Source organism: Alosa pseudoharengus, unplaced genomic scaffold, assembly GCF_046254945.1.
Source record: "Alosa pseudoharengus isolate Yale_2024_CS ecotype anadromous, Long Island Sound unplaced genomic scaffold, YU_APseudo_1.1 YU_APseudo_1.1_scf_7, whole genome shotgun sequence".
NCBI classification, from domain to species: Eukaryota; Metazoa; Chordata; class Actinopteri; order Clupeiformes; family Clupeidae; genus Alosa; species Alosa pseudoharengus.
This window is the reverse complement of record NW_027468859.1, coordinates 41,872,501-41,899,505: the sequence shown is the minus strand read 5'-3', so window position 1 is coordinate 41,899,505 and position 27,005 is coordinate 41,872,501. Positions and strand designations below refer to the sequence as shown.

Here is a 27,005-nt window from a genome sequence, read left to right as displayed (position 1 = left end):
GCTTAGTAGGGTGCAGCCCATAGCTTAGTGAAGCCTGGGCTACTGCCACAATGAGCTGCTAACCCATTGTAGCCCCGGCGGGGTCTATTCCCTCCTGTCAGCCGTCTTTCCGTGCTGTCACAAGGTCTTTCCCTAGTTGCCAGCTGCCCTATTCACAGCAGTCACTAGCCTACGCTAGCTTCAGCATTACATTAATACACAGGATTAGATGTTAAAATCGCTTGTGCCAAAATCCAAGGTAAAAACACATTCAGAAGCCCCTGCTCAAGTTTAACTTTAAAAAGCACACTACCCACAAATCCGCCAACAAATGGTCACAAGCACAATGCAAATGGCCTATCCAACAGCAGTAGCCTATATAGTATGCGGCATGTCATTGGGGTTATCAAGTGGGCACCCTCATTCACCGATGTTTCGTTAAGTTAGGCCCACGACACCTCATGAAGGCTTAACAGTGAAACCAGCGTCCTGGAGACACTCCCCTCCATGCTACCACTATATTACCACATTGAAATATCCAATACTCAAAATACTCTTAACCAGCCCAGGCATGGTCTAAGTTGGCTAGGTCGGTCCGTCCCGTTGATGTGGACTGAACCATAAACCTACATTCAGCTTTTAAACTATCAACTTTTATTAAGCTATGCAACCACCATGTCTATCCTAGCATCACCGTAGTAACCATCTCTGTATTATCTGTTTTAACTATACATGATATTTTACATCACAACTTTAGCATTTTCATGCACTGGTAATTCCTTGGAATTGCATTTCTAGTTCTTCTTCTTCTAACGCATTTAATGCAGCTTCAACCGTTTAACGTAGAAACTTCATTCAAACTGTGTTGCGTCGGGCCAACTGCATCAACTGCCAGTCTCAGGCTTTAAGCATACAAACTGGCCCTATTAAGACTACACATCCTGTTCAACTGCTTCCTCTGCCAAAAACTGTTTCAAAATAAAAGTCCTCACTACAATATTTCACTGTTAAACAATTTAACCCTTTAAACTACTGAACTTTTTAACTGTTCAGCCATTGTAACTGTTACTTGTCATCAACTATGACTCCTACCCACTGTAGCTAGTTAGCATGGTTAGCATAGTTAGCATGTTAGCATTGCTAACATTGTTAGCATTTTTAGCAAAACTGCTAAAAATGATTAGCTAAGTTAGCTAAGTAACATGGTTAGAATAGTTAGCATGCTATGTCGGGTGGCTGTTTATTTTTTGATTGGCTGGTGAATGGTGAACTATTTCTGAACCCTTCGAGAAATCATCTCGTATTGCTGTGCCTCATCCATTAATTATGTGGGTACCGGCAATGTTTGAGAAGTAGCAGAACGCAAAAAAAAGTGTATGAACGCTAAGGACAAAAATTTAGAAGTGCCGGAACTGCATTCCGCTGCGTTCCGGCCCACTTCAAGCACTGGTTGTAGCTTAACATGCTAGGCTGAGGATATGGCAGGTGACCATCAGTCAACCTGTTTCTCAGTTGAGTCTAGACACACTTACTTATTTGCTGCAGTCCGTGTATGTCATAACATAATATAACAATAGTATAATGCACCTGTAGGTTGAAGATGACTTTTGTCAGTCCAGTTTTATAGTTGAGAATTGCTGTGTCTCTTGATTTACCATTACAATTTTAATGGAAAACACCAGGCTATTTATTCCTGTAATATTATACAGTATCGCTCTAATGGAAGTTCTACCAATGTCAAACTAGCAATAATATCAGCCATAATAACCATCTTAAAATTTGTAGGTACTATGCAATATGTTAAATGTCTTCACGAGCGGGACGCCTACAAAGTAAAAAATAAAAGTTTACACTTTACTTGACAGTATTGACATAAGAGTGACATGACACAGTCATGAACATGTCATAAACAAGTCATAAACGTTTATGACGCAATGCTTCTGTTATTAAGTGACATTCTGTTTTTGTCATAACAACAGTGTCATGTCACTCTTATGTCGATACTGTCAAGCAAAGATTCTAGAACAGAGCAAGATGGATTACTGGCAGGAGAATACGTTGGATATGTTGAAGTACGTTCTATGACTCTATGGGCGCCATTTTGGTAAGCTCAGGTCTCGTCACAGATGCTGGCTACCGTGGGAATCCTATGGCGTTGATCCTAAAATGAAATACAAAGCTGTATGTTACGAGAAATTACGAGAAACCCAATAGACCACACCATGTCTAGACCAGTTAAATATATTGTATAAAGACAATGTAGAATTATTTCCGAGGGTAAATTAGGCTAGGGCACTGACATCTGAACATCATCCAAAAGTTCAATAGGCCAGTGTTAATTTTGTTACTTTATTGGGAAACGAAGTAGTCTAAAGGTAACACATTACAATTTAAATTTCAGTAATTCGTTATAGTTACTGAATAACTGTAACGTCCATTCCTGCATTAGGCCTACTCACAATATCTGTCAATAACCTATTGACTTATTGTTTCCATGATTGCTTATTTAAAATGTTTAAAATATGGATTAGCCTAAATAGCCTAGGCTACATTATTTCATAGAGATGCTTAGTGTAGAGCACGCATTCTCTCCCTGCACCTCTCTCCCTCAAACGGGTTCAGCCTGCATGCATCTCCTACACAAATTAAAACATGGCTTGTGCAAGAACTTCATGCAGACTACAACTGGCGCGGTGTAGCCTACACAACTTTGTTCAAAATGAATGCATTCAAGTTGACTTTGCAAAGTTAGTAGGCTACTATAGCCTATTTATCACAACATTGTCAGTCGCGTTGTCAATCGCAAACGCAAATGTATTTACGGAATTAACTGTAGCTTAATTTGTCGAGGTCGAAGGGAAAGCACCTGTTTGACATACGCGTAGCAACGGGCTGGCCTGGACGGGCCTAGGCCCATCTACTTGTCAGTCTTGCCCGTCCGATTAGAGGGCTTTCCTTCGTTTACGCTCACCATCAAAGACGCGCAAGTCAACACTGCGCTGAGAGCTCAATAATCAGTCAAATCTTCAGCTCCGTTTAATTGTCAGGTGTGACTAAATGCGTTCATGTTCCACTTTTTATGGCATAAACGTTGCATGCATATGGAAAGGTTTTGTGGTAGGATTGTCCAATGGTCAAGCTGTGCAGCTTCAATTTGTGTTTTAATTTATGAGACGCACGATGCTGGGTTCATCAGTTTTGCGCAAGTTTAAAACGTTTAGCCGACTGCGTAATTTGTCATTTTCGTTCTATAAGTTCCACTTTTCATGTCATGAATGTAACATGCCTATGATAAGGCTTTGCAGTTGTACAATCTATTGTCTCAATTGTGTTTCATGTGACGTGCGCACCGATGGGTTCATGCACTTGGCCAGCCTAGAACAGGAACATTTTGGAGAGGGAATGAGAGCAAGAAACACTTTTTAATTAAATGTAGCCTAATTTACAAAGACATCGTAAAACACTGAAAGTGAATATTTACACCAGGGGTCTCACGTCGCTCTCAAGCTCAGTCGCTTGCTGCCCTCTTTTGAGCTTGCGAGAGGCTGAAGCAGTCATACACATTTGCACAAGTGTTACCGCCTACGAATTTAATAAAAAGTAAATCATGCTTAATTAAAAAAATAAAAAAATGTGGCTACGCAAAGTAGATGAGTAGGCCTAAATAATAGGACTACAAGCTAATTTATAACTCAAGCAAATTGTTTTCAATTATAACATATCATTGCACAAATTAAGTTCAACGGTTAGATTTATTTGGACGTGTTTTAAGTTGGCTACAGCCTGTAAATAGGCTAATGATTTTTGAAAACGAACTTCTGTGGTCATATGGATTTAAGTACATTTTGGGAGTTTTTGACTGCATGGAAATGATAATAATTAGTGTCAAGCACGGTTGTGTTTAGCCTAGGCCAACCATTTGCATTTATTTCAGTTATGAACATCAGACGCTTGAGTGAAATCTCGACCTTATTAGTAATTGATAATAATAGCCTATTGTAGGCCTATGCGCTGTGTTTAAGCAGGCCGTGAACAAAGGGTTAACATATAGCCTACAGGTAGAAAAAAGAACAATGGTGATAATATAACCGTTAGCTAAGTTAGTTTGCCTGCTAGCTAGCTCATCAGTAGGCTATACACTACAAAAAATGAAATCTAACCAAGTGTTATTAATCTCATAATAAGATCAAAAAATCTATTTTGTATTGTTTTTAGTATGAAAAGACTTACCAAGTGCTCTCTCGAAAGATCATTTTGACCTAATTTAAGAAGACTTTGACTTATTTTAAGGAGTCTTATCAAGACAAATTTGCTTAACGCACTGGCAGACAAATTTGCTTGTTTTTAGGACAAATTTGCTTAACGCACTGGCAGAAAAATGTGCTTGTTTTCAGGATGAGATGTCTTAAAATAAGTCAAACTTTTCTTAAATTAAGTCAAATGATTTCACGAGAAAGAACTAGTTAAGTCTCTTTATACTGAAAACAAAACAAACTAGTTATTTTTATCTTGATATAAGACTAATATATAACTAATACTAATATTAATAATAAACTTGCATTTATTTATTTATCTATATATTGCTTTTATTTACTGTGTATATTTTTGCGTTATGTTCTTTTATTTAAATGCAGAGCAAAGGACCCTTTTACATTTCACTACATGTAAAATGTATGTGACAAATAAAAGCACTTGACTTGACTTGACTAATAATCTTGGTTAGATTTTATTAGATAAGCATTTTTTTGCAGTGTACAGTCTCTCAATGGGAATTTATGTGATCTATTTACCAGTGCAATAGCTACTTCTGTCTAAATAATAGGCCTATTTACCTCTCCTTATTCAGTGTAAACTTGGAAAAAGATAAATCAGTCTTTCACACAGGTCAGTTCTTGCAGTTCATTACCGAGTAAAAAAACAAACAGCTGGCAATGTTAAAAAACAGCTGTTCAGGTGAGCTCATAGAATTGGAACTGTATATGAAATGTTGCGCTGAGCTTACCAAAATGGCGCCCTGTCGGGTTCAGAGCGTACTTCATGCCTATGACGTAACTGATCTATCTTGCTCTGTTCTAGAATCTTTGCTGTCAAGTAAAATGTTACCAAATAAAACTTAAAACTGTCTTGAATGAACACTGCAAAAAATGAATTCTAACCAAGTGTTATTGATCTTATATTAAGATTAAAAAGTCTATTTGGAATTGTTTTTAGTATGAAAAGACTTACCTAGTGCCCTCTCAAAAGATCATTTTGACTTAATTTAAGAAGACTTTAACTTATTTTAAGGAGTCTTATCAAGACAAATTTGCTCAACGCACTGGCAGACAAATTTGCTTGTTTTTAGGACAAATTTGCTTAACGCACTGGCAGACAAATTTGCTTGTTTTCAAGATGATTTTTTTGTTAAAATTAAGTCAAATGATTTCACAAGAAAGTGCTAGGTAAGTCTCTTTATACTGAAAACAATACCAACTAGTTTTTTTATCTTGATATAAGATTAAGAACACTTGGTTAGATTTTGTTAAATAAGCAGTTTTTGCAGTGAACATATTGGTCGAACATTACCCAATACCCCTACAAATATGAGGATGTTGTTACAAAAAAATGCACTGAAAAGTATTAAAAACCCTTTATCAACGTATCCTAAAACTATCTCTCAAACAATTTCTGTGGTAGACTGGTAGTACATTTCTGAATGATTTATTTACTTTGGTATTTGTCTTGGCCAGCAAAGGAGACAAAGAGTCTGGTATGTCATTCAATGGACAGACTCAATGCTGTATTACACTTTGGACATGAAATGGCAACACTACTCAGATTCTTGCTTGAGAGAAGGGAGGGAGATAATCTATAGTATCCCTAGTAACTAGCAGACTTAGTGGGGTGAGGAATTTTTCCTGTCCTTTATTTTTAACACATTGTCTAATAAAAGCAACCCTGCTTAGAGACAGTACAGCCGTAAGTGGCAAAATACTGGGAGTAGGGGGTCTGAAACTGACACACCATGCCACATGCAATCCAACACCTGTTGATGATCTCATGACTGAATTACTCAGGGCGAATGCATTCAACACCATTTCCAGCAGCCCTGAAAAAAGGTCAACCTCAACTTCCTTTTTCAAAACATTTGGAATTTGCAAATTAAAGCAACAGCCAGGCAAGATCACAAAACAAAAACACAGACATAGAGACAATGAAAAGACCACAGACAATAATCATTAGCTAGTAATATGTTAAGGTATTTAAAGATGTTCACTTCAGCATGATCCAGCTGGCCAAATTGTAAACAAAGACTGTGCCATCACAGCACTAGGGGTATCACGATTCTCCAAATCCTCGATTCAATTAAATTTTTGATCTAAAGTCACGATTCGATTCAATTTTCAATCTTTTTCAATTATATTACTATTAGTGCATTTCTTATGTTGTTTACTTTTGTGCCTTTTTTTGTTTTGGGGGACTTTTATTTTAAAAATGGTTTTTATTTTGAAACCATTCCTACCGTGAGCTAGTAAACAGAACAGACATTAAACATGGACATTTTTGGTAAATATGTGACATGGTTAGTCTGACATGGTTGTCTGCAATGTGGGAGACCTACAGGAGCAGTTGTGGCTGCCTAACCCTCTATACTGCAGATTTAAAGCACAACTCTACACCTAAAAAAGTTATCTGATGACTCCGCAATCATTGGTCTGGGGATGGAAGGGAGTACAGAGAATCTTAACCCAGAACTGTATTGGTCTGTCTTAATGGAACTGCCTCCAGATCAATGCAGGGAAAACCAAAGAAATTGCAGTGGACTTACGGCCAAAGCATACTATACTGCGGCATATACTGCGGACGTTCTAAAAAGCAAACATAGCAAAAAAGAGGTAATTGAAATGCTTTCATTTCATTAAAGGCGCTCTAATCGATGCTGGGTAACGTCACTTCTAAGTATATATGCTCTTTTGATCCCGTGAGGGAAATTCTGCATTTATCCCAATCCGTGAATTAGTGAAACACACTCGGCACACAGTGAACACACAGTGAGGTGAAGCAAACACTAATCCCGGCACAGTGAGCTGCCTGCAACAACAGCGGTGCTCGGGGAGCAGTGAAGGGTAAGGTGCCTTGCTCAAGGGCACTTTAGCCGTGCCTACTGCTCAGGGTTCGAACCGGCAACCCTCCGGTTACAAGTCCGAAGCGCTAACCAGTAGGCCACGGCTGCTACTTCTGTTGACTTTCAAACAAAACAGAGAGCTAGCTCGCTACTTCCTCCCCCTCCCTCCTGTGCAATTGAAACTCTCATTAAAGGATAATTCCGGTGTGATTTTGACCTAAAGTGTCTTGAAACATGATACCAAGTGTGAACGTATGTCTCATAGCTCACCTCAGCTTGTCCTAAAAATAATTCAGTGGAAATGCATGGATTCAGTTGCTTCCAGTAGCAGCAACTGGAATCCATGCATTTCCACTGAATTATTTTTGGAATCTGATCCCTTATCATACCTGTTCATTCGTACTCGTCGCTCGACTTATCGTGACTAAATTCAAGATGGCGTGGAACGGTAAAATTCCTTAAGGTACTGTCTGTATAAATCGTCTTGTAAATAAACTACCAGTGCTTTTTCAAAGTTCTCCATGTCTCATTTTAAATGTCAAGGCCCTCGTAAGTCTACCAATGAAGTATGGAGATACTTTGAGTCTCGTAAATGGTGTAAAACAGTGATTTATTTGCATGGCTAGGCCGATGCCCGAGGCACCATAACGAAACACTGTTGGTAGCATTGGCTAACTAGCGGCAGATTTCTGAGTGCAGGGGACAAGCCGAGATGAGCTATGAGACATACGTTCACACTCGGTATCATGTTTCAACACACTTTAGGTCAATATCACACCGGAATTCTCCTTTAACGCGCATCTCGTCTGTGATTTGCTGGAACAGTTTGTTATGTTTTTATGTGCTAGGTTTGCCCAGGTTGTTTTTGTTGCCGTTTTTGGAGCCTGGGCTGTCCACAGAGATCGCGTTTTTTTACAGTGTATTCAGGACACTGAAGTTAGGTGATGTTTGCAGTAAGTGACATAAAATGTTTTAGCCTAAAAAAACACGTGGCATTGCTTAGAGCACCTTTAACAGACCATCAGCTAACAGAATTAAAACATTTTAAAACCTCATGGTACACTGCAAAAACTGTTTATCTAATCAAATCTAACCAAGTCTAACCTTATATCAAGAGCAAAAAATCTGTTTGGTATTGTTTTCAGTATAGAGAGACTTACCTAGCGCTTTCTTGTAAAATCATTTGACTTAATTTAAGAAGAGTTTGATTTCTTGAAAGCAAAAAACAAGCAAATTTGTCTGCCAGTTAAAAATGCTAAAAATAAGTCAAAGTGTTCTGAAAGTCAAAATGATCTTTCGAGAAAGTGCTAGGCAGAGGCACACCTTGTCAATGCTTGGAGCCCCAAGCCTCTATGGGTCCCCAAGACCTGGTCTCAGCGCTTTTGCCGGTGGGACAAGCGAGAATTTCGTCCATAGAGATTGAATGATTGAGTGATTTTGCGTGCTCCTGTCCTATTGTACAAACAGTGCATCTGTGCATGTATGCTATGCATGGTTCGAATTACGGGGGGTATTGGGGGGGACCGACCCCCCTAGATGAGACTTGGACCCTCCAAAAAGGGATGAAAATAATAGTTTGAGGGGTACTGAAAAAAATTAATACAATTTAATGTTATCCAATATTGCATGTAATTAAATGCAGCATTGCCATCACATACCAACAATTCAGGATATAATCTAATGAAATACGATTTTCAAACCCTCACCCCCATTGGGCTGTACCATTTCTCTGGTACGTTCAGACTGTGTTCTTTGCTATGACGTAATACTGACGAATTAAAACAAATGCACAGTGTAGGCTGCAAAAGCCTGATATGCGTATGGGTTAACAAGCGGTGGCCAACTGGCCATACATTTGTCTAATATTTCACTGCCTTTGTAACATAGTGATAGCCAACCTTAGTAAAACATTGAGTAGCAAGATCCCTATGGTTTAACCGTAGGTCTCCCTTCCTCTCAGCGGCCACGACCATCGCTGCTGTTTAGCTTAAAAATCAGGCCTATAATCACACGCCATAGGAGGAGTTCCATATACTGACACGGGAGAGGTTTAATGAGGCAATTTATTTATCATTTTGTGCAATTTCATTCTTAATGTCTAAATAAATTAGGGAATTTGCAATAATATTTAGGGAATTTTGCATGTAGATTAGTGGTTCTCAACCTTTTTTAAGCAAATGCCCATACACCCATAATTGCAACGTTGCAGTTTGTTTGAAACGCTACGTGAACATATAATAATCAATTGGACCTGAAATGTCTTTCCTCGTTGCCATTATTAGAGATCAGCCTTTCTTAAAAGCGTATTGCTGCACAAATGTTTTGTGAAATAACACCAGGCACACAATGCACTAGGCTACATTATATGAAATGCCCTACGCTAAACAACGTGAAGATATTTGTTTTCCAACCATTCATTTTTTTTTATTTGCTTGATGTTTGGTAGGCTAGCTATCCAAGAAAAACGAATCAAATGAACCAAAGGCTGGCCTTGAATTAGGCTAGGTGAACTTGGCTATTAAACGGGAGACTTTCTGTGGCCCATCTGTAAACAACTCTGGGTCTTAAATCTAAGCTGTATGTTTGCCATTTTCCGTGCTATTGGTCTGTATGCATTTCCATGTTTGCATTGCACTATTTTTTGACTGTTGCGCGCGATTTTAGGCACGGTGCGCACCTTGGAACAGTGTTTACCCGAATCCAACCCTTCCCATAACGTGTAAGGTATATTGTGCTTGCTAGTATGATTAGTTTCCTTTAATTTGTCGGCCAGCCAGCCACAGTCATATGACATACCGATATATTTCGAAGGAAAATTGACTGTGAACCACAAGTGTGAAATCATGTGTGTAAGCCTATGTAAAATGGAGAGTGACGTCACCAATCGAAATAGCTGTACCCCCCGAAGCTCACGGTATAATTCGAACACTGATGCTATGGCTTTATAAACAGAGGATCTGTGTTCAAAAGAGTTCAAAGAATCTGCATCAGGCTAATGTTAATTGGCAGAAAGATTGGACATGGTTTGCTACATCTATATGACAATAAACTTGAGCTAGCTAGCGACAGTTACAACTTGTATTAGAGCTGTCAACCATAATGCATTAATCGCGATGCGATTTGGCTAAGGACCAAGCATAACGCGTTCATTTTTTAAATCGCATGCCGCCAAAGATTTTTAATTTTACAGTCACTTGTTCTGTTATCAACAATTCTCTTTGGCTGCTAATATTTTGATCCTTTGATGCACCGTTTCTTGTCCTCAAACTGACACAGACACTTCTTAGTAGCTTGTCTGCCTTCTGTCGACATGGAATTAAAATATCACTGAAACACCTCAAATTTAAGTTATAATCTACGACATGGGTCGGCAACAGGCGGCCAAAGCTGGCCCGCCACTGAAATTATTTGGCCCAGCCAAATTATTCTGGCAGTTAATTTTTTTTTATCTTTTATTTTACAATATCGATTTACATATAGCCTAGGCTATTCACCAATCAGACTGCTTAAACAAATATGAGAAAGAACACCAGAACACACTTGATCCTGCTAGCTGTGCATAGCCCTCGGCCAGTGCTTCGATATTGCGCTTTTGTGCTTCTGTTTGGAGCAGATAGGTCCCCTTGAAGGTGCCGCTGCGTTTCATAGTGCGGTATGATATTCTTTTCAAACAGATACAATGGCTTTGCGTTTGTGAAACCGGGTAAGATGAATGCAAAATTTTCTTTCCATTTCTTTTTATAGGCCCAGCTATTTTTCTCCCAGCTTCAACTCCTGTAGTTCGCTTCTTACTCTGCATGCTAATATTTCTTCTAGGCAAACAATAAACATTGTAACATTGTCAGGAGATGGGTCAACCAAGTAGCCTATTTAAGAATAAAATAAAGCTAGACTTTATCCAAAGAAGTAATTAGAATAAGTCAGGCTCCGTGTTAAACTGTCCATCAATTGAAATGTGTCTGCAACACTGCTTTTGACTCCCAATTATTTAATGCAACGTTTCGAGTCGAAACGTTGCATTAAATAATTGGGAGTCAAAAGTGGTGTTGCGGACATTATATTTTTTTCAATTGAGTATAGTTTTCTTTTGTCCTGCACCTGCCAGAAGGTGGGATATGCGCACAATAACTGTTTGCTAAACTGTCCATCAATGCCACAATTATTGTAGCCTAGTGCCTCGTGTTGTATAGTGCCCACATTTACTATTCACAATATTAAAAGGGGAGATAAAACAGAGTTCATCCAGATAAATTTATTACCAATTTTGGGTATAGGACTCCAATAAAACTATTTCACTTCTATACTTTGTTTTGGGTTTTTTAAAGTAATTTACTGTATTTTATTCTATTTTATTTATTTATGTATTTATTTTTTATTCTTCAGGCTACATTTATATTTTCAAAATAACAAGGTTTTTCATGTCAGATTATTTACAGCCTAACATTGGTGATGAACCCTGGTCGGTAGGGCCCCTTAGGAATTTTTGCTTAGGCCCCCCACAGACTCTAGAATCACCTCTGGTGCTAGGTAAGTCTCTCCATACTAAAGCAATACCAAATAGATTTTTTGATCTTAATATAAGATTAATAACATTTGGTTAGATTTTATTTTTTGTAGTGTACAGCCTTCTTGTGGATGAAAAACAGCAAAACAGTAGCAACAAGACTCAGAAATTTGATCAGCTCCAAAAAAAACTGTTTGACAACCAAAGACATGGAGAATGACCAAGTGAAACCAGGAACACATTTAATACAGCAAATTAAAAGCCTAAATGCTTGTTTTAATTTTTTATAGTGGCTATGCCATGGAACCAATGGGGGGCACTGGTTTTAATGAGATTATTAGTCTGACAATTAGTCTGTCCCAGCCAAGATCATTAAACAGCAAGAAATAACTAGAAGATCCTGTTGTCTTAAACAGCAGCCATCATGGCTGACACTAAAGACTCAACATATGAACACAACACTCGATAAAATCAGCATACATATCCAACTGCCTCATGAAAGCTTTTGTTTCATCAGACATCTGTTGGGTCATATTCTTCTTTTTATGCAGCAATATAGAATTGTGTTGCCAAGCGTCTACTGTGTGTGTGTGTGTGTGTGTTTATGGCAGTGTTATTTTTGAATATGTACTTAATGTATATGTATATCTCTGTTTTCAACAGGTCCAACATTGCCTCGACAAAGCCCTCAGGTTCAGAATGGCCCTTCACCAGAGGACCTGGAGATGCAGAGAAGGTGAATCACCCAAAAGAGGTTTTCATATGGCTGTTCATATGTCTAATTAAAATAATTACCCACACACAGTAATATTTAATATGAGTCATAGGAAGTAAACAGTTCAAATTAAATGAATGCAAGTGGAAAGAATGAAAGACAAACGGCAACACAAAATACTAAACATAAAAAAATAATTGCCTATAAAATTGAATAAATTAACAGGGCCTATGCATTTTTTAATTAATCAATTCACAATTCAAATTATTTTTTAAGGTGATTAATTTAGATACTTTGATTACATGCATGTACCTTTTAATCACTGTTGAATAAATGTGTGTGTGCAGTTAAAGTGACTTAAAAATGTCACTCACTTCACCCATGAGATTAGACAAGTACATAAACACTTCAATGTTAACTAAATCCAATATACTGTATATTACTCTTTTTGGTAACATTTTAGTTTAGGGAAACCATTAATACTAATAAATGTGTATGTATTAATGCTCAATAAGATCTGTATTAAAGGTACACTATGCAAGATTTTCACCTTAATATAACCTTTACGAAGCCAATTTGATGGTAAACAAACTTGTAATAGGAAAAAACATCAATCCAACTAACCATTCAATAATGCTTATACTAAACATAAAGCAGTGCATACAGAAAGTATTCACAGCACTTCACTTTTTCCACATTTTGTTATGGTTATGGTTATGGGACTTTGTAGACGCCTTTGTCCAAAGCGACACACAAATACAAAAAACAACATACTATTTAAAATATAACAGGTCAAACTATAATAAGGAGAATAGCAATAATAAACAACAATGTCAATTCAATAAATAGCCTAATAAAATAAGCAATGAAAATGAGGGGAAGAGCAATAATAAACAATAGTGTCCATTCAATCAATAATATAAAAAAACAAAGACATGGTAAGACTAAATTAAGGAGAATTAATCAATAAATCTATAATAAACAATAATGTCAAACTAGAAATGTAATGCCAGAGGAATTACAATAGTGGATGGAAAGCTGCTGGGTTAATGTTGGTGGGGAGATTCCTGAAAAAAAACAAAAAAAACATTGAATCAATCTTTGAGTTCATAAAAAACCCTTGTACCAAAAAACCTTGTGTGTCAGGCATTCTTGAGATATCACACTCAAGGTGGGTTTGACCTTGACATTTGACTTCATTATTGAGTCCATACAAATGTTCACACCAAATTTGAAGCATATGCGTCAAGCCGTTCTGAAGTTGTGACTCAAGTACGAAAGCTGGCCTTTGGAAAATGTAGTTCAGAGAAAGCCTAATTGTATGCAATGCAAGACTACCTGCAAAACGGGGCTTTCAGTTGGTGTTGATGACTGCCCAGCTAACAAGTAGTCATTGAATCTATGTTAAAATCAACATTACTTTGTCAACGTTAAAATCATTGAATCAACGTCGCTCTGCAACATTTATTCTACATCACTTTTGCACCCTTCATTAATATTGAAGCAACGTTGAAATTCTAACTACAGATCTCTTCATACTAAAGCAATACCAAATAGATTTTTTGATCTTAATATAAGATTAATAGGATTTCAATGGTACATGTATTTCCACTAAAATTAATATTGAAACAATGTTGAAATTACAACCAAACTAAAGATCAACGTGATTTCAGTGGTATTTCAATTGATATTAAACCTCAGTAAACCACTATTAGCCTAATCTGGCAAAATATTGGGAAATTCATATCCTGCTTTATCTACAGCCAGGATACATTTGGCTAGGCCTAGATATGTCTTGTTTAGGCTACACAAATAAATACAATTCTCTTTTTCCATGTGTTTTTTTTCTCTCACCTGATGCACTTAGGCAGCAGCAAGACCTTCAGCGCCAGAAGGATCAGGAACGGGAACAGGAGCGTGAGTTGCAGGAGCGAGATCGTCTGGAGCAAGAACGGCAAGAACGAGAACGTTTAGAGCGGGACAGGGTGGATAGGGAGCAGTTACAACGTGAACGTGCAGAGCGTCAGCGCCAGGAACGGCAAGAGCAAGAGCGTCAGGAACAAGACCAGCTGGAGCGTGAGCGGCTGGAGAAAGAATTGATAGAGCAAGAGAGGATGGAAAGGGAGAAGCAAGACAGGGAGCAGGAGCAGTTGGACAAAGAACACATGGACTGGGAAAGAGGCAGGCGCATGTCTAATGCTGGTGAGTCTCTATTTGTTTCTTGATCTACACCCTACACAGTACAATAGAACTACTGAACAGCTGTCAACAAATGAATGGGTCATACAAGTTTACCCTTATCCCTTTGCATTATTTGCAGTACCTATTTTTCATGTAGTGATCACTGATGTTCTCACTTTTTTGCCTAAACCTCTGTAGCAACAGTATTTTAGGCTACAGCATTTAACTATAACTTGTAAGCTTGATGCATGTGAGTTAGCATGATGCTACTCCGTGGTACCTCATCTGCTCCCATGCATCCATTTTTCATTTTAATTGTGTGGGTGATGCTCAAGATGGCTACATTTAACTCAAAGCCCTGTTATCCAGGACAGATGGGCAGCTGCCAGGTCTAGAGAAAGTTAGTTGCTTTGTAGCATGAGCTGCTTACCTGTGTGCATGAGTTCCATAGTTACTACATTACATTAGCCAGACTGCTCTGCCCTGTAAACCCAGGTCTGACTTCATACAAAGATTGACACACGCAGTGGTGTCGTTAGGTATGGGCATTCGGGGCTATAGCCCTGGATGTTTTTTCAATAGCCCCTCTCACAACACAGAGCAAATAACGCAGAATCTATTTGAAGGGTTCAGATGCAAAAGCCTCTAAATGCCACCTACGTCAAAAATGAGAGAAAGATGGTGAGTGGATTCTCTCCACACATTAATCAAATAATTTAAAACCCACTAAATACCACTCTCTTCCTGGTCTGAAGGTTTATAGCGATTTATATCGATTTATATTGTTGCTAGGTTACGGGGACGCTGGCGAGACACGCCGCTCCGTCTGGCATCATGTTTTTGTTTGTTTTTATGTAATGTTCGTAATTTTATGTGATGTCATGTTCATTTTTTATATTGATTTGTCTAGTTAAATGTATTCTCTCTTCATTTATGTTAGTTTCGATAGTTGTCGTGTTATTCTTAGTCCCTTTTACTGCTTCCAAGTCGGCTGATGTCGTTGTCATTGGGAGCTTGCTATGGCTAGAACTACCTTTTGCCCTGGACTGACATCCTTCATCCATCTATCCGTGAGCGGTGCTGCACTTTACTGTCTGGTCGAGGAGATTTATCAGGACAGCTGGACCTGGGCCTACTCTGCGAGGGATCTGCCGCGACCGCCGAGCTGCTGCTGACCTGCTATGGAATCAATTTTGTGTCAAAAAAATTCAAATCAAAATACCAAATAGAAAAATCAAACAAAAAATGTAAACTCAATTAAAAAATACAAGATTGCAATGAAATCATTTGGGTAACCGTGTAAAATATTTGTCTTTGCCTCTTTCTCAGTTTTGTTTGATGCTGTTTTCTTTGATTACGATTCCAGCTTTCTCGTTTGCGCTCCCTGACTTTTTGATTGCGGTTTTGACACAAACGTGTCTGGGGGTTGGGATTTCCTTGGGTGCATTCCCATTGGCTTATTTATGGTTGACCGACAGCTAAGCAAGCGTATGAAGCGAATGCCGTACTCTGCTTCTGATTGGTTGTAACAACGTCATCACCGGTGCGACACAGTTTTAAACAAAAATACACCTTGATGGCAGAATGCAATCCGAGGTAAGGCAGGACATAGGCAAGTTTACGATTCAGTTTATTATTAACAATTGTAACTATTACTGATTGTACATTGTTGTTTACAGGAGCAAGTACGAACTGAGTTCTTACAAAGAATACAACAAAGATTCCTCTTAAAGGACAATTCCGGCGCAAAATGAACCTAGGGGTTAATAACACATTTGTACGAGTTCGACCGTTCGCTGGGATTTATTTTCATGCTAGTCGAATGTGACCAGTTTTATTGCAAACCGCTAATTAGTGTTTAACGCTAGCCTTCGGGGCACACGTACAGTAGAAAGAAATCGCTATTTCTATACCACTAACAAGGCTCAAAATAGCACCACACTTACACAGTAGCATAATGAGGGTCTCTACATGTAAACCGAAGCATTGAGAACTTTGTAAGTGTACAGGCAGTTTATTAAAAAGAAACACATTACCGTTCACGTCTGGTTCACATACAGGCAGGCGCCTTGGGAAAACGAAACTCTGGGATGTGAAGTGAATCTCATGTGAAACATTGTTGCTGAAAGAAAGGACTGTGCAAAAGAGAAGCACTGAACGCAACAGGAGACATAAGAGATGGCAGGCTATTTGAACGAATTTGAAGACATCGAGGATGAACCCTTATTGGACGTCGGAATATAGCCTACCAACGAAGAGCTGCGGAGCTCCGTGAAAGGGCTATGAGAGAGAGAGAGCTACCTGTAGTCAATGCTGCACACAGCCTCGCACTTCTAGAAACTGTAGGCTACCTGCGGACATTGTGAAGCTATAGCCACCGAAGAGGAGTGCCTGTGTTGCATGGAGTGGGACCTGTTGCGTCGCGACCCCCAAGAGACGCAGTGTTTTGTAGAGTCTGAAGATTCCCCCTCATTGATAAACAGGGCTGTAGTTGAAACTTTTTTCCATGTCCCGAAAATAAATTGGAGGCGGCGATCGATACCAGAGAGACCAGATGGACATCCACTAAGTAAGTACACTATACAAGTTATGTTACATCGGAGCTTATTTCTGATAGGCCTATATTGAGCAAATTACATGATTTTAGTTCACATCGCCTGCCTGTATATGTGAACAACCAGACGTGAACGGTAATGTGTTTCTTTTTAATAAACTGCCTGTACACTTACAAAGTTCTCAATGCTTCGGTTTACATGTAGAGACCCTCATTATGCTACTGTTTAAGTGTGGTGCTATTTTGAGCCTTGTTAGTGGTATAGAAATAGCGATTTCTTTCTACTGTACGTGTGCCCCGAAGGCTAGCGTTAAACACTAATTAGCGGTTTGCAATAAAACTGGTCACATTCGACTAGCATGAAAATAAATCCCAGCGAACGGTTGAACTCGTACAAATGTGTTATTAACCCCCAGGTTCATTTTGCGCCGGAATTGTCCTTTAACGGGCTGTTCAGACTACACTCTCGGATAAGTTGGATTGTACTGACGACCGTGTTATTTAACCTGGAGCTTGCTCAGTTAAACTAACAGTTGTTCGGCATAAAACAACGCAGCCTCATCTTGAGCCATGCTCGGTGACTGGCTAACGTTACTGTCCACAAGCACGGTAGCCTCGCCTGGAGCCCAGCTCAGCCACAGGCTAGCCTCTGTCAAACACAAACACGGAGCAGTTTACCTTGAGCCCAGCTTGGTAACCGCTAGTCCCAGTCAAGCACAATCACAGCAGCCTTGCCTTGAGCCCCGCTCGGTAACCGGCTAGCTCACGTCAAGACACACCACCTCGCCTTGAGCCCAACAACAATGTACAATCAGTTATAGTTACAATTGTTAATAATAAACTGAATCGTAAACTTGCCTATGTCCTGCCTTACCTCGGATTACATTTTGTTAAAAACTGTGTTTCGCTTCATACGCTTGCTTAGCTGTCCGTCAAACATAAATAAGCCAATGGGAATGCACCCAAGGAAATCCCAACCCCCAGACACGTTTGTGTCAAAACGGCAATCAAAAAGTCAGGGAGCGCAAACGAGAAAGCTGGAATCGTAATCAAAGAAAACAGCATCAAACAAAACTGAGAAAGAGGCAAAGACAAACATTTTACACGGTTACCCAAATGATTTCATTGCAATCTTGTATTTTTTAATTGAGTTTAATTTTTTTGTTTGATTTTTTCTATTTGGTATTTTGATTTGTATTTTTTTGCTTGCTATTTTATAAGTATTCTTTAATTTTTTTGACACAAAATTGATTCCATAACCTGCAAGCTGCCATCTGCCTTGCCTGGAGTCTGGATTGAGCAGACTAGCCTGCTGCTAACGTTCGAAACTACCGTTGACGTTGGGGAGCTCTGCAGTCTCTCAGAGCATCAGGCTGTCTCTGTCGGGGGTCCACCGAGTTGCTGATCTGCGGGATCGCCCATGACTTCAGACGGTTAGCTTCTATGCTTCCATTGATCTCTAGACTGCAGTCTACAAGTAGGCCTACTAACATCATTTACAGAAGGCCCATGTTAACGTTGGATCCTCCGGGTTGGTCTGAAGACGCAGATGTGCGCCATGTCATTGCCATTGGACTGAGTTGGACTAAGTTAACACAGACTTTTCTTTATTTTAATTTCTTATTTATTTATTTTATTACTTGTTCATTTTTGTTTGTTGTCTGTCTTGTATGTCTAGGGTTAGGTGTCTCGGGTACACTGGCGATTGGAATCAATTGTTATTTTGTACATTTGTTTGTTTGTCTTGATGTCGCGGAAACGCTGGCGACTGTACGCCGCTCCGTCCGGCATCTTTTGTCTTGTTGTTATGTGTCTTGTTTGTGGAGCGCTTTGTGTTGCACTCTGTGCATGTTAAATGCGCTATAAAAATAAAATTGACTTGACTTGACTTGACTTATATGCTCATTTAAAAGAAAAGTGGTCAGACGGATTTAGAGGGTTTTGCATCTGAACTCTTCAATTATAGTTTATATTCCCTTTGGGCATTAAAACCTTGAGATGAGATGGACCTACAGTATTTATCAAACATACAAGCATACGGGTGTCCTCTCACTCTCCTTCATGCAGCAGATCTAACTTGAATGTTACCTTACCATAAAACATAATTTGAAACGTAGGCTACTCTGCAAGAAATAAAATTTAACCAAGTGTTATTAATCTTATATTAAGATCAAACAATATATTTGGGATTGTTTTTAGTATGAATAGACTTACCTAGCAACACCTTTTTTTGATATGTTGTAATATGCGGAAATGGCGATATGATGAATTGAAACATCTCATCACGTAAACAGGAAATGAGTCATAAATTCACCATGCATTGATTGACGTACAAAATGGCAGTGTGGTCTAGCGCCACCATCTGACTACAGGAATAGTAACTATACTGCTTTAAGACCATTCATCAGATTAATTTCATTGTTGGTGTGCATTAAGTGATGGGTGTCCCAATTCTATAATTATGAAGGGATTTTTGATATGTTGAAAAGGGGAGAAAATGAATTAGGGTATTGCTCAACAGATTTGTTGATTTCTGCCTCTGAAAACCACGCCCACCACGGCAGAAGTAGCTGACAGTGACAGAGATGGCAGATGACACAGGTGGCTGCTGATTGTGGTAAAATATAATTAGTTTGACATTTTTTTTCTTAGATTTGTCAAAATGTAGCGAGAAATAAATACTGTTCCTTACTATCTGATTTTACCATTGTTGTAACCTTTGATCGTGTCTGGTCTGATTTACACGGCACGTATGTCAGACAACTTTCTACCGTTCGCCTGCTAGTTTCCGTAAGCTAGTTTAATATCTTGCTCATGAATGTCTCTGTTCTTGCTTGAGCTAATATCATACCATAGTGATAGGGATAGACCATTCGAAACCATCATTCAAGATACATTCAATCAAAAGTTATGTCATATGAGACAGCTCTATACCACAGCAGCGAGCCGCTGCTCTTCATTTAAAACAGCCTGGCGAGAGTTATTTTGGCGAGAGTTACGCAGATGAAACGTGTCTGTTTGCTGAATTATAAGATGCAGAGAGTCTGGTATCCAGGCTACATCACTACCACAGTTAAATAAAATAATAAAAATAAAAAAATGTATTAATAAAAAAACACCTTCTCATTCAATGTGTTTTCATGACTATTTACATTTATGTACTTAACAAAAAAGTGTGAAATAACTGAAAACATGTCTTATATTCTAGTTTCTTCAAAGTTCCTATTTTTTTAATTTAATACCATATTCAGCAAGCCATAACTTGACAAATATTCACCTGTGGGCTAAATAACTTTGCATTCATTCATAGTTTTGATGCCTTCAGTGAGAATCTACAATGTAAATAGTCATGAAAATAAAGAAAACACATTGAAATGAGAAGGTGTGTCCAAACTTTTGGCCTGTACTGTACATGTATTAGAAATACTGCCCATCCCTGCGTACAGGGTCTTTCTCGCTAGTTATCACAAAATCCATGCATAAAAAGCCGAAACAAGTGATGTTTATCTGCAAATACGGCCGCTTCGGAACATTTACTGAACTCCGGGTGCCATCTAACTTCCGGTGAGTTCAAACTGAACACCATCACTCCCTACGGAACGGAATATCACTTAATATGGCTGACCACCCTGTACAGTTCACTTCACAGTTCACTTCACTGTCCACTATGAGGCGATCGGAATGCACCCATGGTTTGAAATGGATCTGGTATACCATTGCAGCTGGTGAATTAGTCTGCTAAATAACTGATATTGACTTTCATTTGATTTTAGTCAGCTGAATTTTCAATTTTGCAGATCTTTAGGTTACTTAACGTAACCCCGGTTCTCTGATAACATGAGTGAGGTATCTCACAATGGGAACGCCTCTTGCGTGCCAATCAACGGAAGCCACAATAGCATCACGTCTGCCAATGGCAAACCGAGTCGGGATAACACCACCCACCCTATATAATCCCGCACCCGACTCCAACATTCGGACAGTTCTCTTTTCTTGTGCGCGAAATGAGGGGAGGTCAGTGAGATACCTCACTCATATTATCAGAGTAACCTAAAGTTCTCTTTCAAACATTCGTTTCAGTATTTCACAATGGGAACGTGGTGTACACAACTCCCGAATGTGCAACTGCCCTCAGCGCTCTCAGCTCTCGTGCAACGGTGGTAAATATGTCTGCGCGCTTGAGACAGCAAGTCCCTGCGCAACGGTAGGGGACATGGCTGGTCGAATAGCAGGAGAGTTATCTCCGCTATCCACTGTCTGCTGGGCCATCGCGGTGCTATGAGTATCATGCTCAGACCCTTCTCCCTCACTCTGCTCAGCGTTGGAATTATCAGGCTTATTGGTGGAAACGCATAAAGCAGCACGTTTGGCCACTGGTGTGCTAATGCATCCACACCCAATGGTGCACTGTCGTCCATGAGGGAAAAGAACAGTGGACAGTGCGCGTTTACTCGCAATGCGAAGAGATCTACGGCGGCCTCTCCGAGCAAGCTGGACTGCCATTAGCTCTAAGTAATTTATGTGAGCATCCAGAAAGTGAGGAGGCCATCTGCCTTCGTGCGTCGCCCCCCAGCCTGCTAGGGACGCGTCCATGGAAATTACTTTCCTGGCCGCTGTCGTTCCCAGGGGTGTGCCCTGCATAAAAAGGGACGCATCCCTCCAACACCTCTCTGAAATAAAGCGAGGCATTGGCGGAACGCAGTGACCCGCTTCAGAGACAACGTGGCTCGGTAAGAGACTGGGTTGAGTTGGAGCCCCAGAAACTTTACGTGCTGGGCAGGCTCCAGGCTGCTCTTTTGTTTGTTTGTTTATGGAAAACCCTAATGCTGTCAAGTGTGCAGTCAGCGCAGCCGTGTCGCACGCCGCCTCCTGTGCGCTGCTTGCGCAGAGAAGCCAATCGTCCAGAAAAGTAAGAATTCTGATTCCCTTTTCCTGGAGGGGGTCAAAAGCTGCCTCTGCACACTTCAAAAAAGCCTTGGAGCGAGTGAAAGTTCAAATGGGACCACTAGGAATTCGTAAACTTTTTCGCGGAATACGAATCTCAGATACTTCCTGTGAGGCAGGAAGATCCTAATGTGGTAGTAAGCGTCTGTCAAATTGCATGTCGTTAACCAGTCGTTTGGACGAATAGACTGCACGAGTGTCTTGTGAGACAGCATTTTGAATAAATATTGGCATAGATGTTGGATGGATTTCTCTATCTCCCCCATTTAAAAAAAAAATTCTCCCTTGTATCTCGCTGTTGTTGTTCTTTCTGATCAGCTGTTTCTTGTGTTTTTAAATCTCCTAATGGTGAGTTGCACACACGTACCATCATCAAAACACCAAGCTTAGGTTCTCCGTTCCAACCTAAACCATTTAACTTGGCGCGGTTCCTTCTCTGTGAATACCCTCAATGGCGGAAGGGTCCTCCTCCTATTAATAGTCCAGTCCCCCATCGAATATTTGGGTAGGCTAAGATAAATACTAAACATGACCTCTAAGTTAACTCATTTTTGAGGATGTTAAAATAATTTATAATAATGTATAATATTTCACCACCCCAAATGTTCTTTTTGACGGTTTCTAAACCCTCAACCATTAGACCATCTTTGTGGATACTGTGGAGATGTTTTGCCTTAGGGTAATCAAAATGAGCTTTTCTAATGGCATTTTTGTGCTCGGAGACTTTGAGCCATCTCTTAGTCCGGCCTATGTAAAAGCATTCACATGTACACGATAGACGGTACACCACAATTGTGGTGTTACAATTTATGAATGTTTTGATGTCGTACACCTTTTTTGTCTTGAAATCATTAAATAGTTTGCATAGTAGTTTGCATAATAGTTGCGACAGAGTAGTAGTTGGAGCAGCTCAATGCGAGGCTGAAATTTTGACGGAAATGCTTGCCAGCTGATTTTCTCAAGTCTTTCTGGCTGCAGCTAACAAACCTAGGTTCAACACCAGATTCTCCAGGGCTTGAATCGAAGTTCTGGGTGTTAGAGATGCGCGGATGGACTATTATTTCAACCGTAACCGCATAGCAAAACTTATCATCCATCCGCCATCCATCCACACCAACGTTTTTTGACCAATTTTCAAATCCGCACCCGCCCGCCATCCGCTGGTTGTTTTAATGTATATGGGTGATTCGGTGCTGCTGACGTGAGGCTAGAAAGCTCTTGCCTGTTCTAGAAAGACTGATCCAATGCAGCAAATATATTAAAAGGCTAAAGTCCTACATTGGCTATGTTGTAGCCTATCCCCAGAATATCAGCAGCAAACTCAGTCTGCAAAAGTCTCCAAATAAAACGCAGCCTGTAGCCTACAATTGTATCATTGTAATAAAAAACGCAATTTAGCACATCATTTCAACATGCTGCTATTTAGCCTACTAATTAATGCCTATTGTACTTTATTTTTTGCAAAAAGAAAGAAATCCTTAATAAAATAAGTCATTCACATTATAGGCTACTTTACGCACTGTAACCCACCGCACAGCAGTGCAACGTACGTTTACATTTTTAGTAACAACTTGCTTGCTTGCCTTACACATCTAAGTTTTCCGACTATTTTTCTTACCTTCTTTTTTTCCGCTGTGGATGTTACTGAGCTTGTAGAAGTTTTAGCTCTTACGTTCTGAACATCTAGCACTGCCATTGCCCGATATCAGTTCTGAGTCATATCACACCATAATCTGTCTCCCTTTTAAATGCCTATTCCCAGAATGGTAGGCTAAAATGACTATGTGTTTTATATAATATAATATCGAAACAAAATAACCCAGTCAGTCTCATCTACGAGATGTTTAGGCCTCCTCCAATACTGGCAGCTGGGCTCATAGGTTGCAGATTTGCTTAGTGGCCTACCAAGGCTCTGCAACGAGACGCGACATGGGAGATGAATCATCGGTCAACTTGCACTGTAGCCTATTCTACTTTCTTATTGCACACTGGAGAGAAAAACATGCTGGTAGGCTACGATAGGCTACTTAATTTAAACTTTGTTACCTTTAGTGTGTGTGTGTGTGTGCGTGCGTGAGGGGTTGCTCAGTGAAACATCGGAATACACCAATTCCGCAACACCGTCTCTGATAGATAAACAAAGCAGCATGCATAGAAGCCACTAGGCCAAACTGCCTGATGAAAATTTGACTATTTCAAAGTGTGCTCGTTTTTTTCGGATGTAGGTAACACAATTTAACAATGTATAGGCTATATTTTTTTCATTTGATTGGTTCAACCGCCACCCGGTTTTCCTTTCACGTCTTCCGCCCGATCCGCGGTTTAACCGAGGAGTCCGCGGCTGTAACCGCGAACCGCGCATCTCTACTCGGTGTCTGCCAACTAGTGGTCAAGAGTACAAATGAGATTTTACACTGTACTCGCGTCTATCTCTGTTTTTTCATATAGAAGTATGAAAAGTCATTTTATTACACATGGGTTTAGCTACCCTAAATCTGATTGCCTGGCTGGCATCAAGATAAAGACAGATTACAGTGGGTATCAGTTAAGTTTGGACGGTTTCCTGCATGAATCGTGCAAACATATTCTCGGCAGAAATGGCACAAACTGCAGTTGACACAAACAACCACAAGGTGGCACTTGAAGTTCTGCCATTACTATTTTTGATGCGACTTGACTTACTGCTTCCATGACGCAGTTTCCAAGTCAGTCCAAGTCAGTAGAACAATCAGAGACAGTTGAGCCATTACCAAACATATATGATAATACAATAGCGTGAGTTTATATATCTTATAGCCTACCCTATTTGTCACGGTTACTTATAGATTTGATAGTGTAACGATAGCGCATGAGACACTTGGAGACATAAATTGATCACGGTAGTTTAAGCTTACACTTGACAAAACATTCTAATATGAAAATGTAGATGCAATTGTTGTAAAATGTTGCAGCTCCTTTAAGAGAGCCCCGTGCGCAGGTATGGAGAGAGAGAAAGCGAGAGGGGATATATGTGTTAGAACTGAGATACATGTGGAAAAAGTAGACGTGCTGTTGAGACTGGAGCGAGTCATATTCAAAATAATGCAAAAATAAATCCGCAGATAAAACCAATATCCTCGTTCAATACAACCGCAACATGCCTGTTGCCGATGTTCAAACGAAAAATATTTTTGCGTTTCAATGTAGCATGAAAAAATGTTTAAACAGCTGGACAAATGATTTAGCTAATTGATTATAGCCTGTACACCAACAATTGTTGAACATTTACCTGTACAAGGACTTTGACAGTAGCCCAGCCTAACAAGCATGTTGCGAAAGACGCAATTAATCAGAAATAAATAATGTAATCTGCAGCACTTTATTTAACAAACTGCAAGCAACAGGAGGGTTGAGTCTGAACGACACTGAGTTTTAGATACTGAGTTTTTGAAGTTTTAGAAATATTTCTGTATTTATGTTTTATACCCTATTTGTCACCTTTGTTCACATAGTTAGTTAGTTGATAGACTAATGGTAATGCAGGGGACTGCGACGATGGCAAGCAGGGTTAGATTCCTGATCGATGCTGATCATGTGTGAAAGTCATTAGGCTGGAAGTTTTAATGTGTCTATTAAGCTCATTAGCCTAGGCCTACTTTCAATAGGCCTACTGTACAGCCTGAGAGGGACAACATAGCCTACTGTAGAGTAAACAATCAGTTTACTTAGTTGTTTAGCTAAATCCGGTTTTCTACCCTATCTCCATAATATGCTTATAGAAAGACAAAGTCGGGAAAGTGCGTGTTTATTGAAATAATGAACATTCGACATTCTACTGTCTCATGGCCGCCGTCACCAGTATTGCAAATATTGCCACGACAATACTACTTTTTATTGCCTGGCAATACTAGTTTTCATACATGAGGTTACACTAAATAACTTCACAAACTGCTGCTGTGCTGCGCTTATCCTCAAAGTGTTTTTCCCGATGCATGTAGCCTATTCTAGCCTACTGTCAGTGACTGACGCGAGAAGCAGGTTCTGTGTTGCATTCATTTCAGTGACTGGCGCGAGAGAAGCGGCGTCTGTGTTGTGTTGCGTTGCGTTAATTTATTTTCATTGGGTGTGCCCTGCATAGAGACTGGCTTAGTCTAATCCAAAAATGGAAATAACAGGTCTTTGAATTGACATTAGACTGTTTGTTGTAGGCTAGCCTATAGGGCCTAGCCTAAGTTAAAAGTTGAATGGGCAGACTTGTTGTAACAAAGGTAGCCTAAATATCGGAGCAAATAGCCTATGACAAGGCGGAGTAGGCTACGGAGCTCCAGGATCGGCCACTCCTTCACTGTTCTCTCGGTTTGTACTCGCATGCATTTTTCCGACACTTGGCTGCAAGCTCCCCTCCCCCACCCCCTTCTTTCACAAGCAGTGCAGCTTTCTGAAGCGGTGCTTTCTGAAGCTAATGTAACAACAAATACCACCCAGCTACCCAGCTCATTAGGCCTAGGCTACTTTCAATAGGCCTACTGTAGCCTACAGCCTGAGAGGGCCAACATAGCCTGTAGAGTAAACAATCAGTTTACTTAGAAAGACGAAGTCGGGAAAGTGCTTCAGAGAAAACGTGTTTATGAAATAATGAACATTCTACATTCTACTGTCTCGTGGCCGCCGTCACAGTATTGCCAGGGCAATACTACTTTTCATACATGAGGTTACACTAAACAACGTCACAAACTGCTGTTGCGCTTATCCTCGAAGTGTTTTTCCCGATGCATATAGGCCTATTCTAGCCTGCCTACTGTCAGTGACTGACGCGAGAAGCGGGTTCTTTGTTGCGTTAATTTCAGTGACTGACGCGAGAGAAGCAGGGTCTGTGTTGTGTTGCGTTAATTTATTTTCATTGGGTGTGCCCTGCCACAGCATAGAGATTAAACAAAGTCACAAACTGCTGCTGCGCTGCGCGTAGCCTATCCTCGAAGTGTTTTTCCCGATGCATACTGTAGGCCTATTCTAGCCTATAGCCTACTGACTGATGCGAGAAGCG

General features: G+C 39.9%; 1 protein-coding gene across 3 annotated transcripts in view; it reads left to right on the top strand.

The window, feature by feature from the left end:
• The window catches only part of enah (ENAH actin regulator), a 205,585-nt gene that overhangs the window by 124,190 nt on the left and 54,390 nt on the right, over positions 1-27,005 (top strand). For all 3 annotated transcript variants that reach the window (XM_076271668.1, XM_076271667.1, XM_076271669.1), the window contains 2 exons: positions 12,252-12,324; positions 14,171-14,505. In XM_076271668.1, the coding sequence (XP_076127783.1) occupies positions 12,252-12,324; positions 14,171-14,505 (408 nt within the window). The remainder of the gene's footprint in view (positions 1-12,251; positions 12,325-14,170; positions 14,506-27,005) is intronic.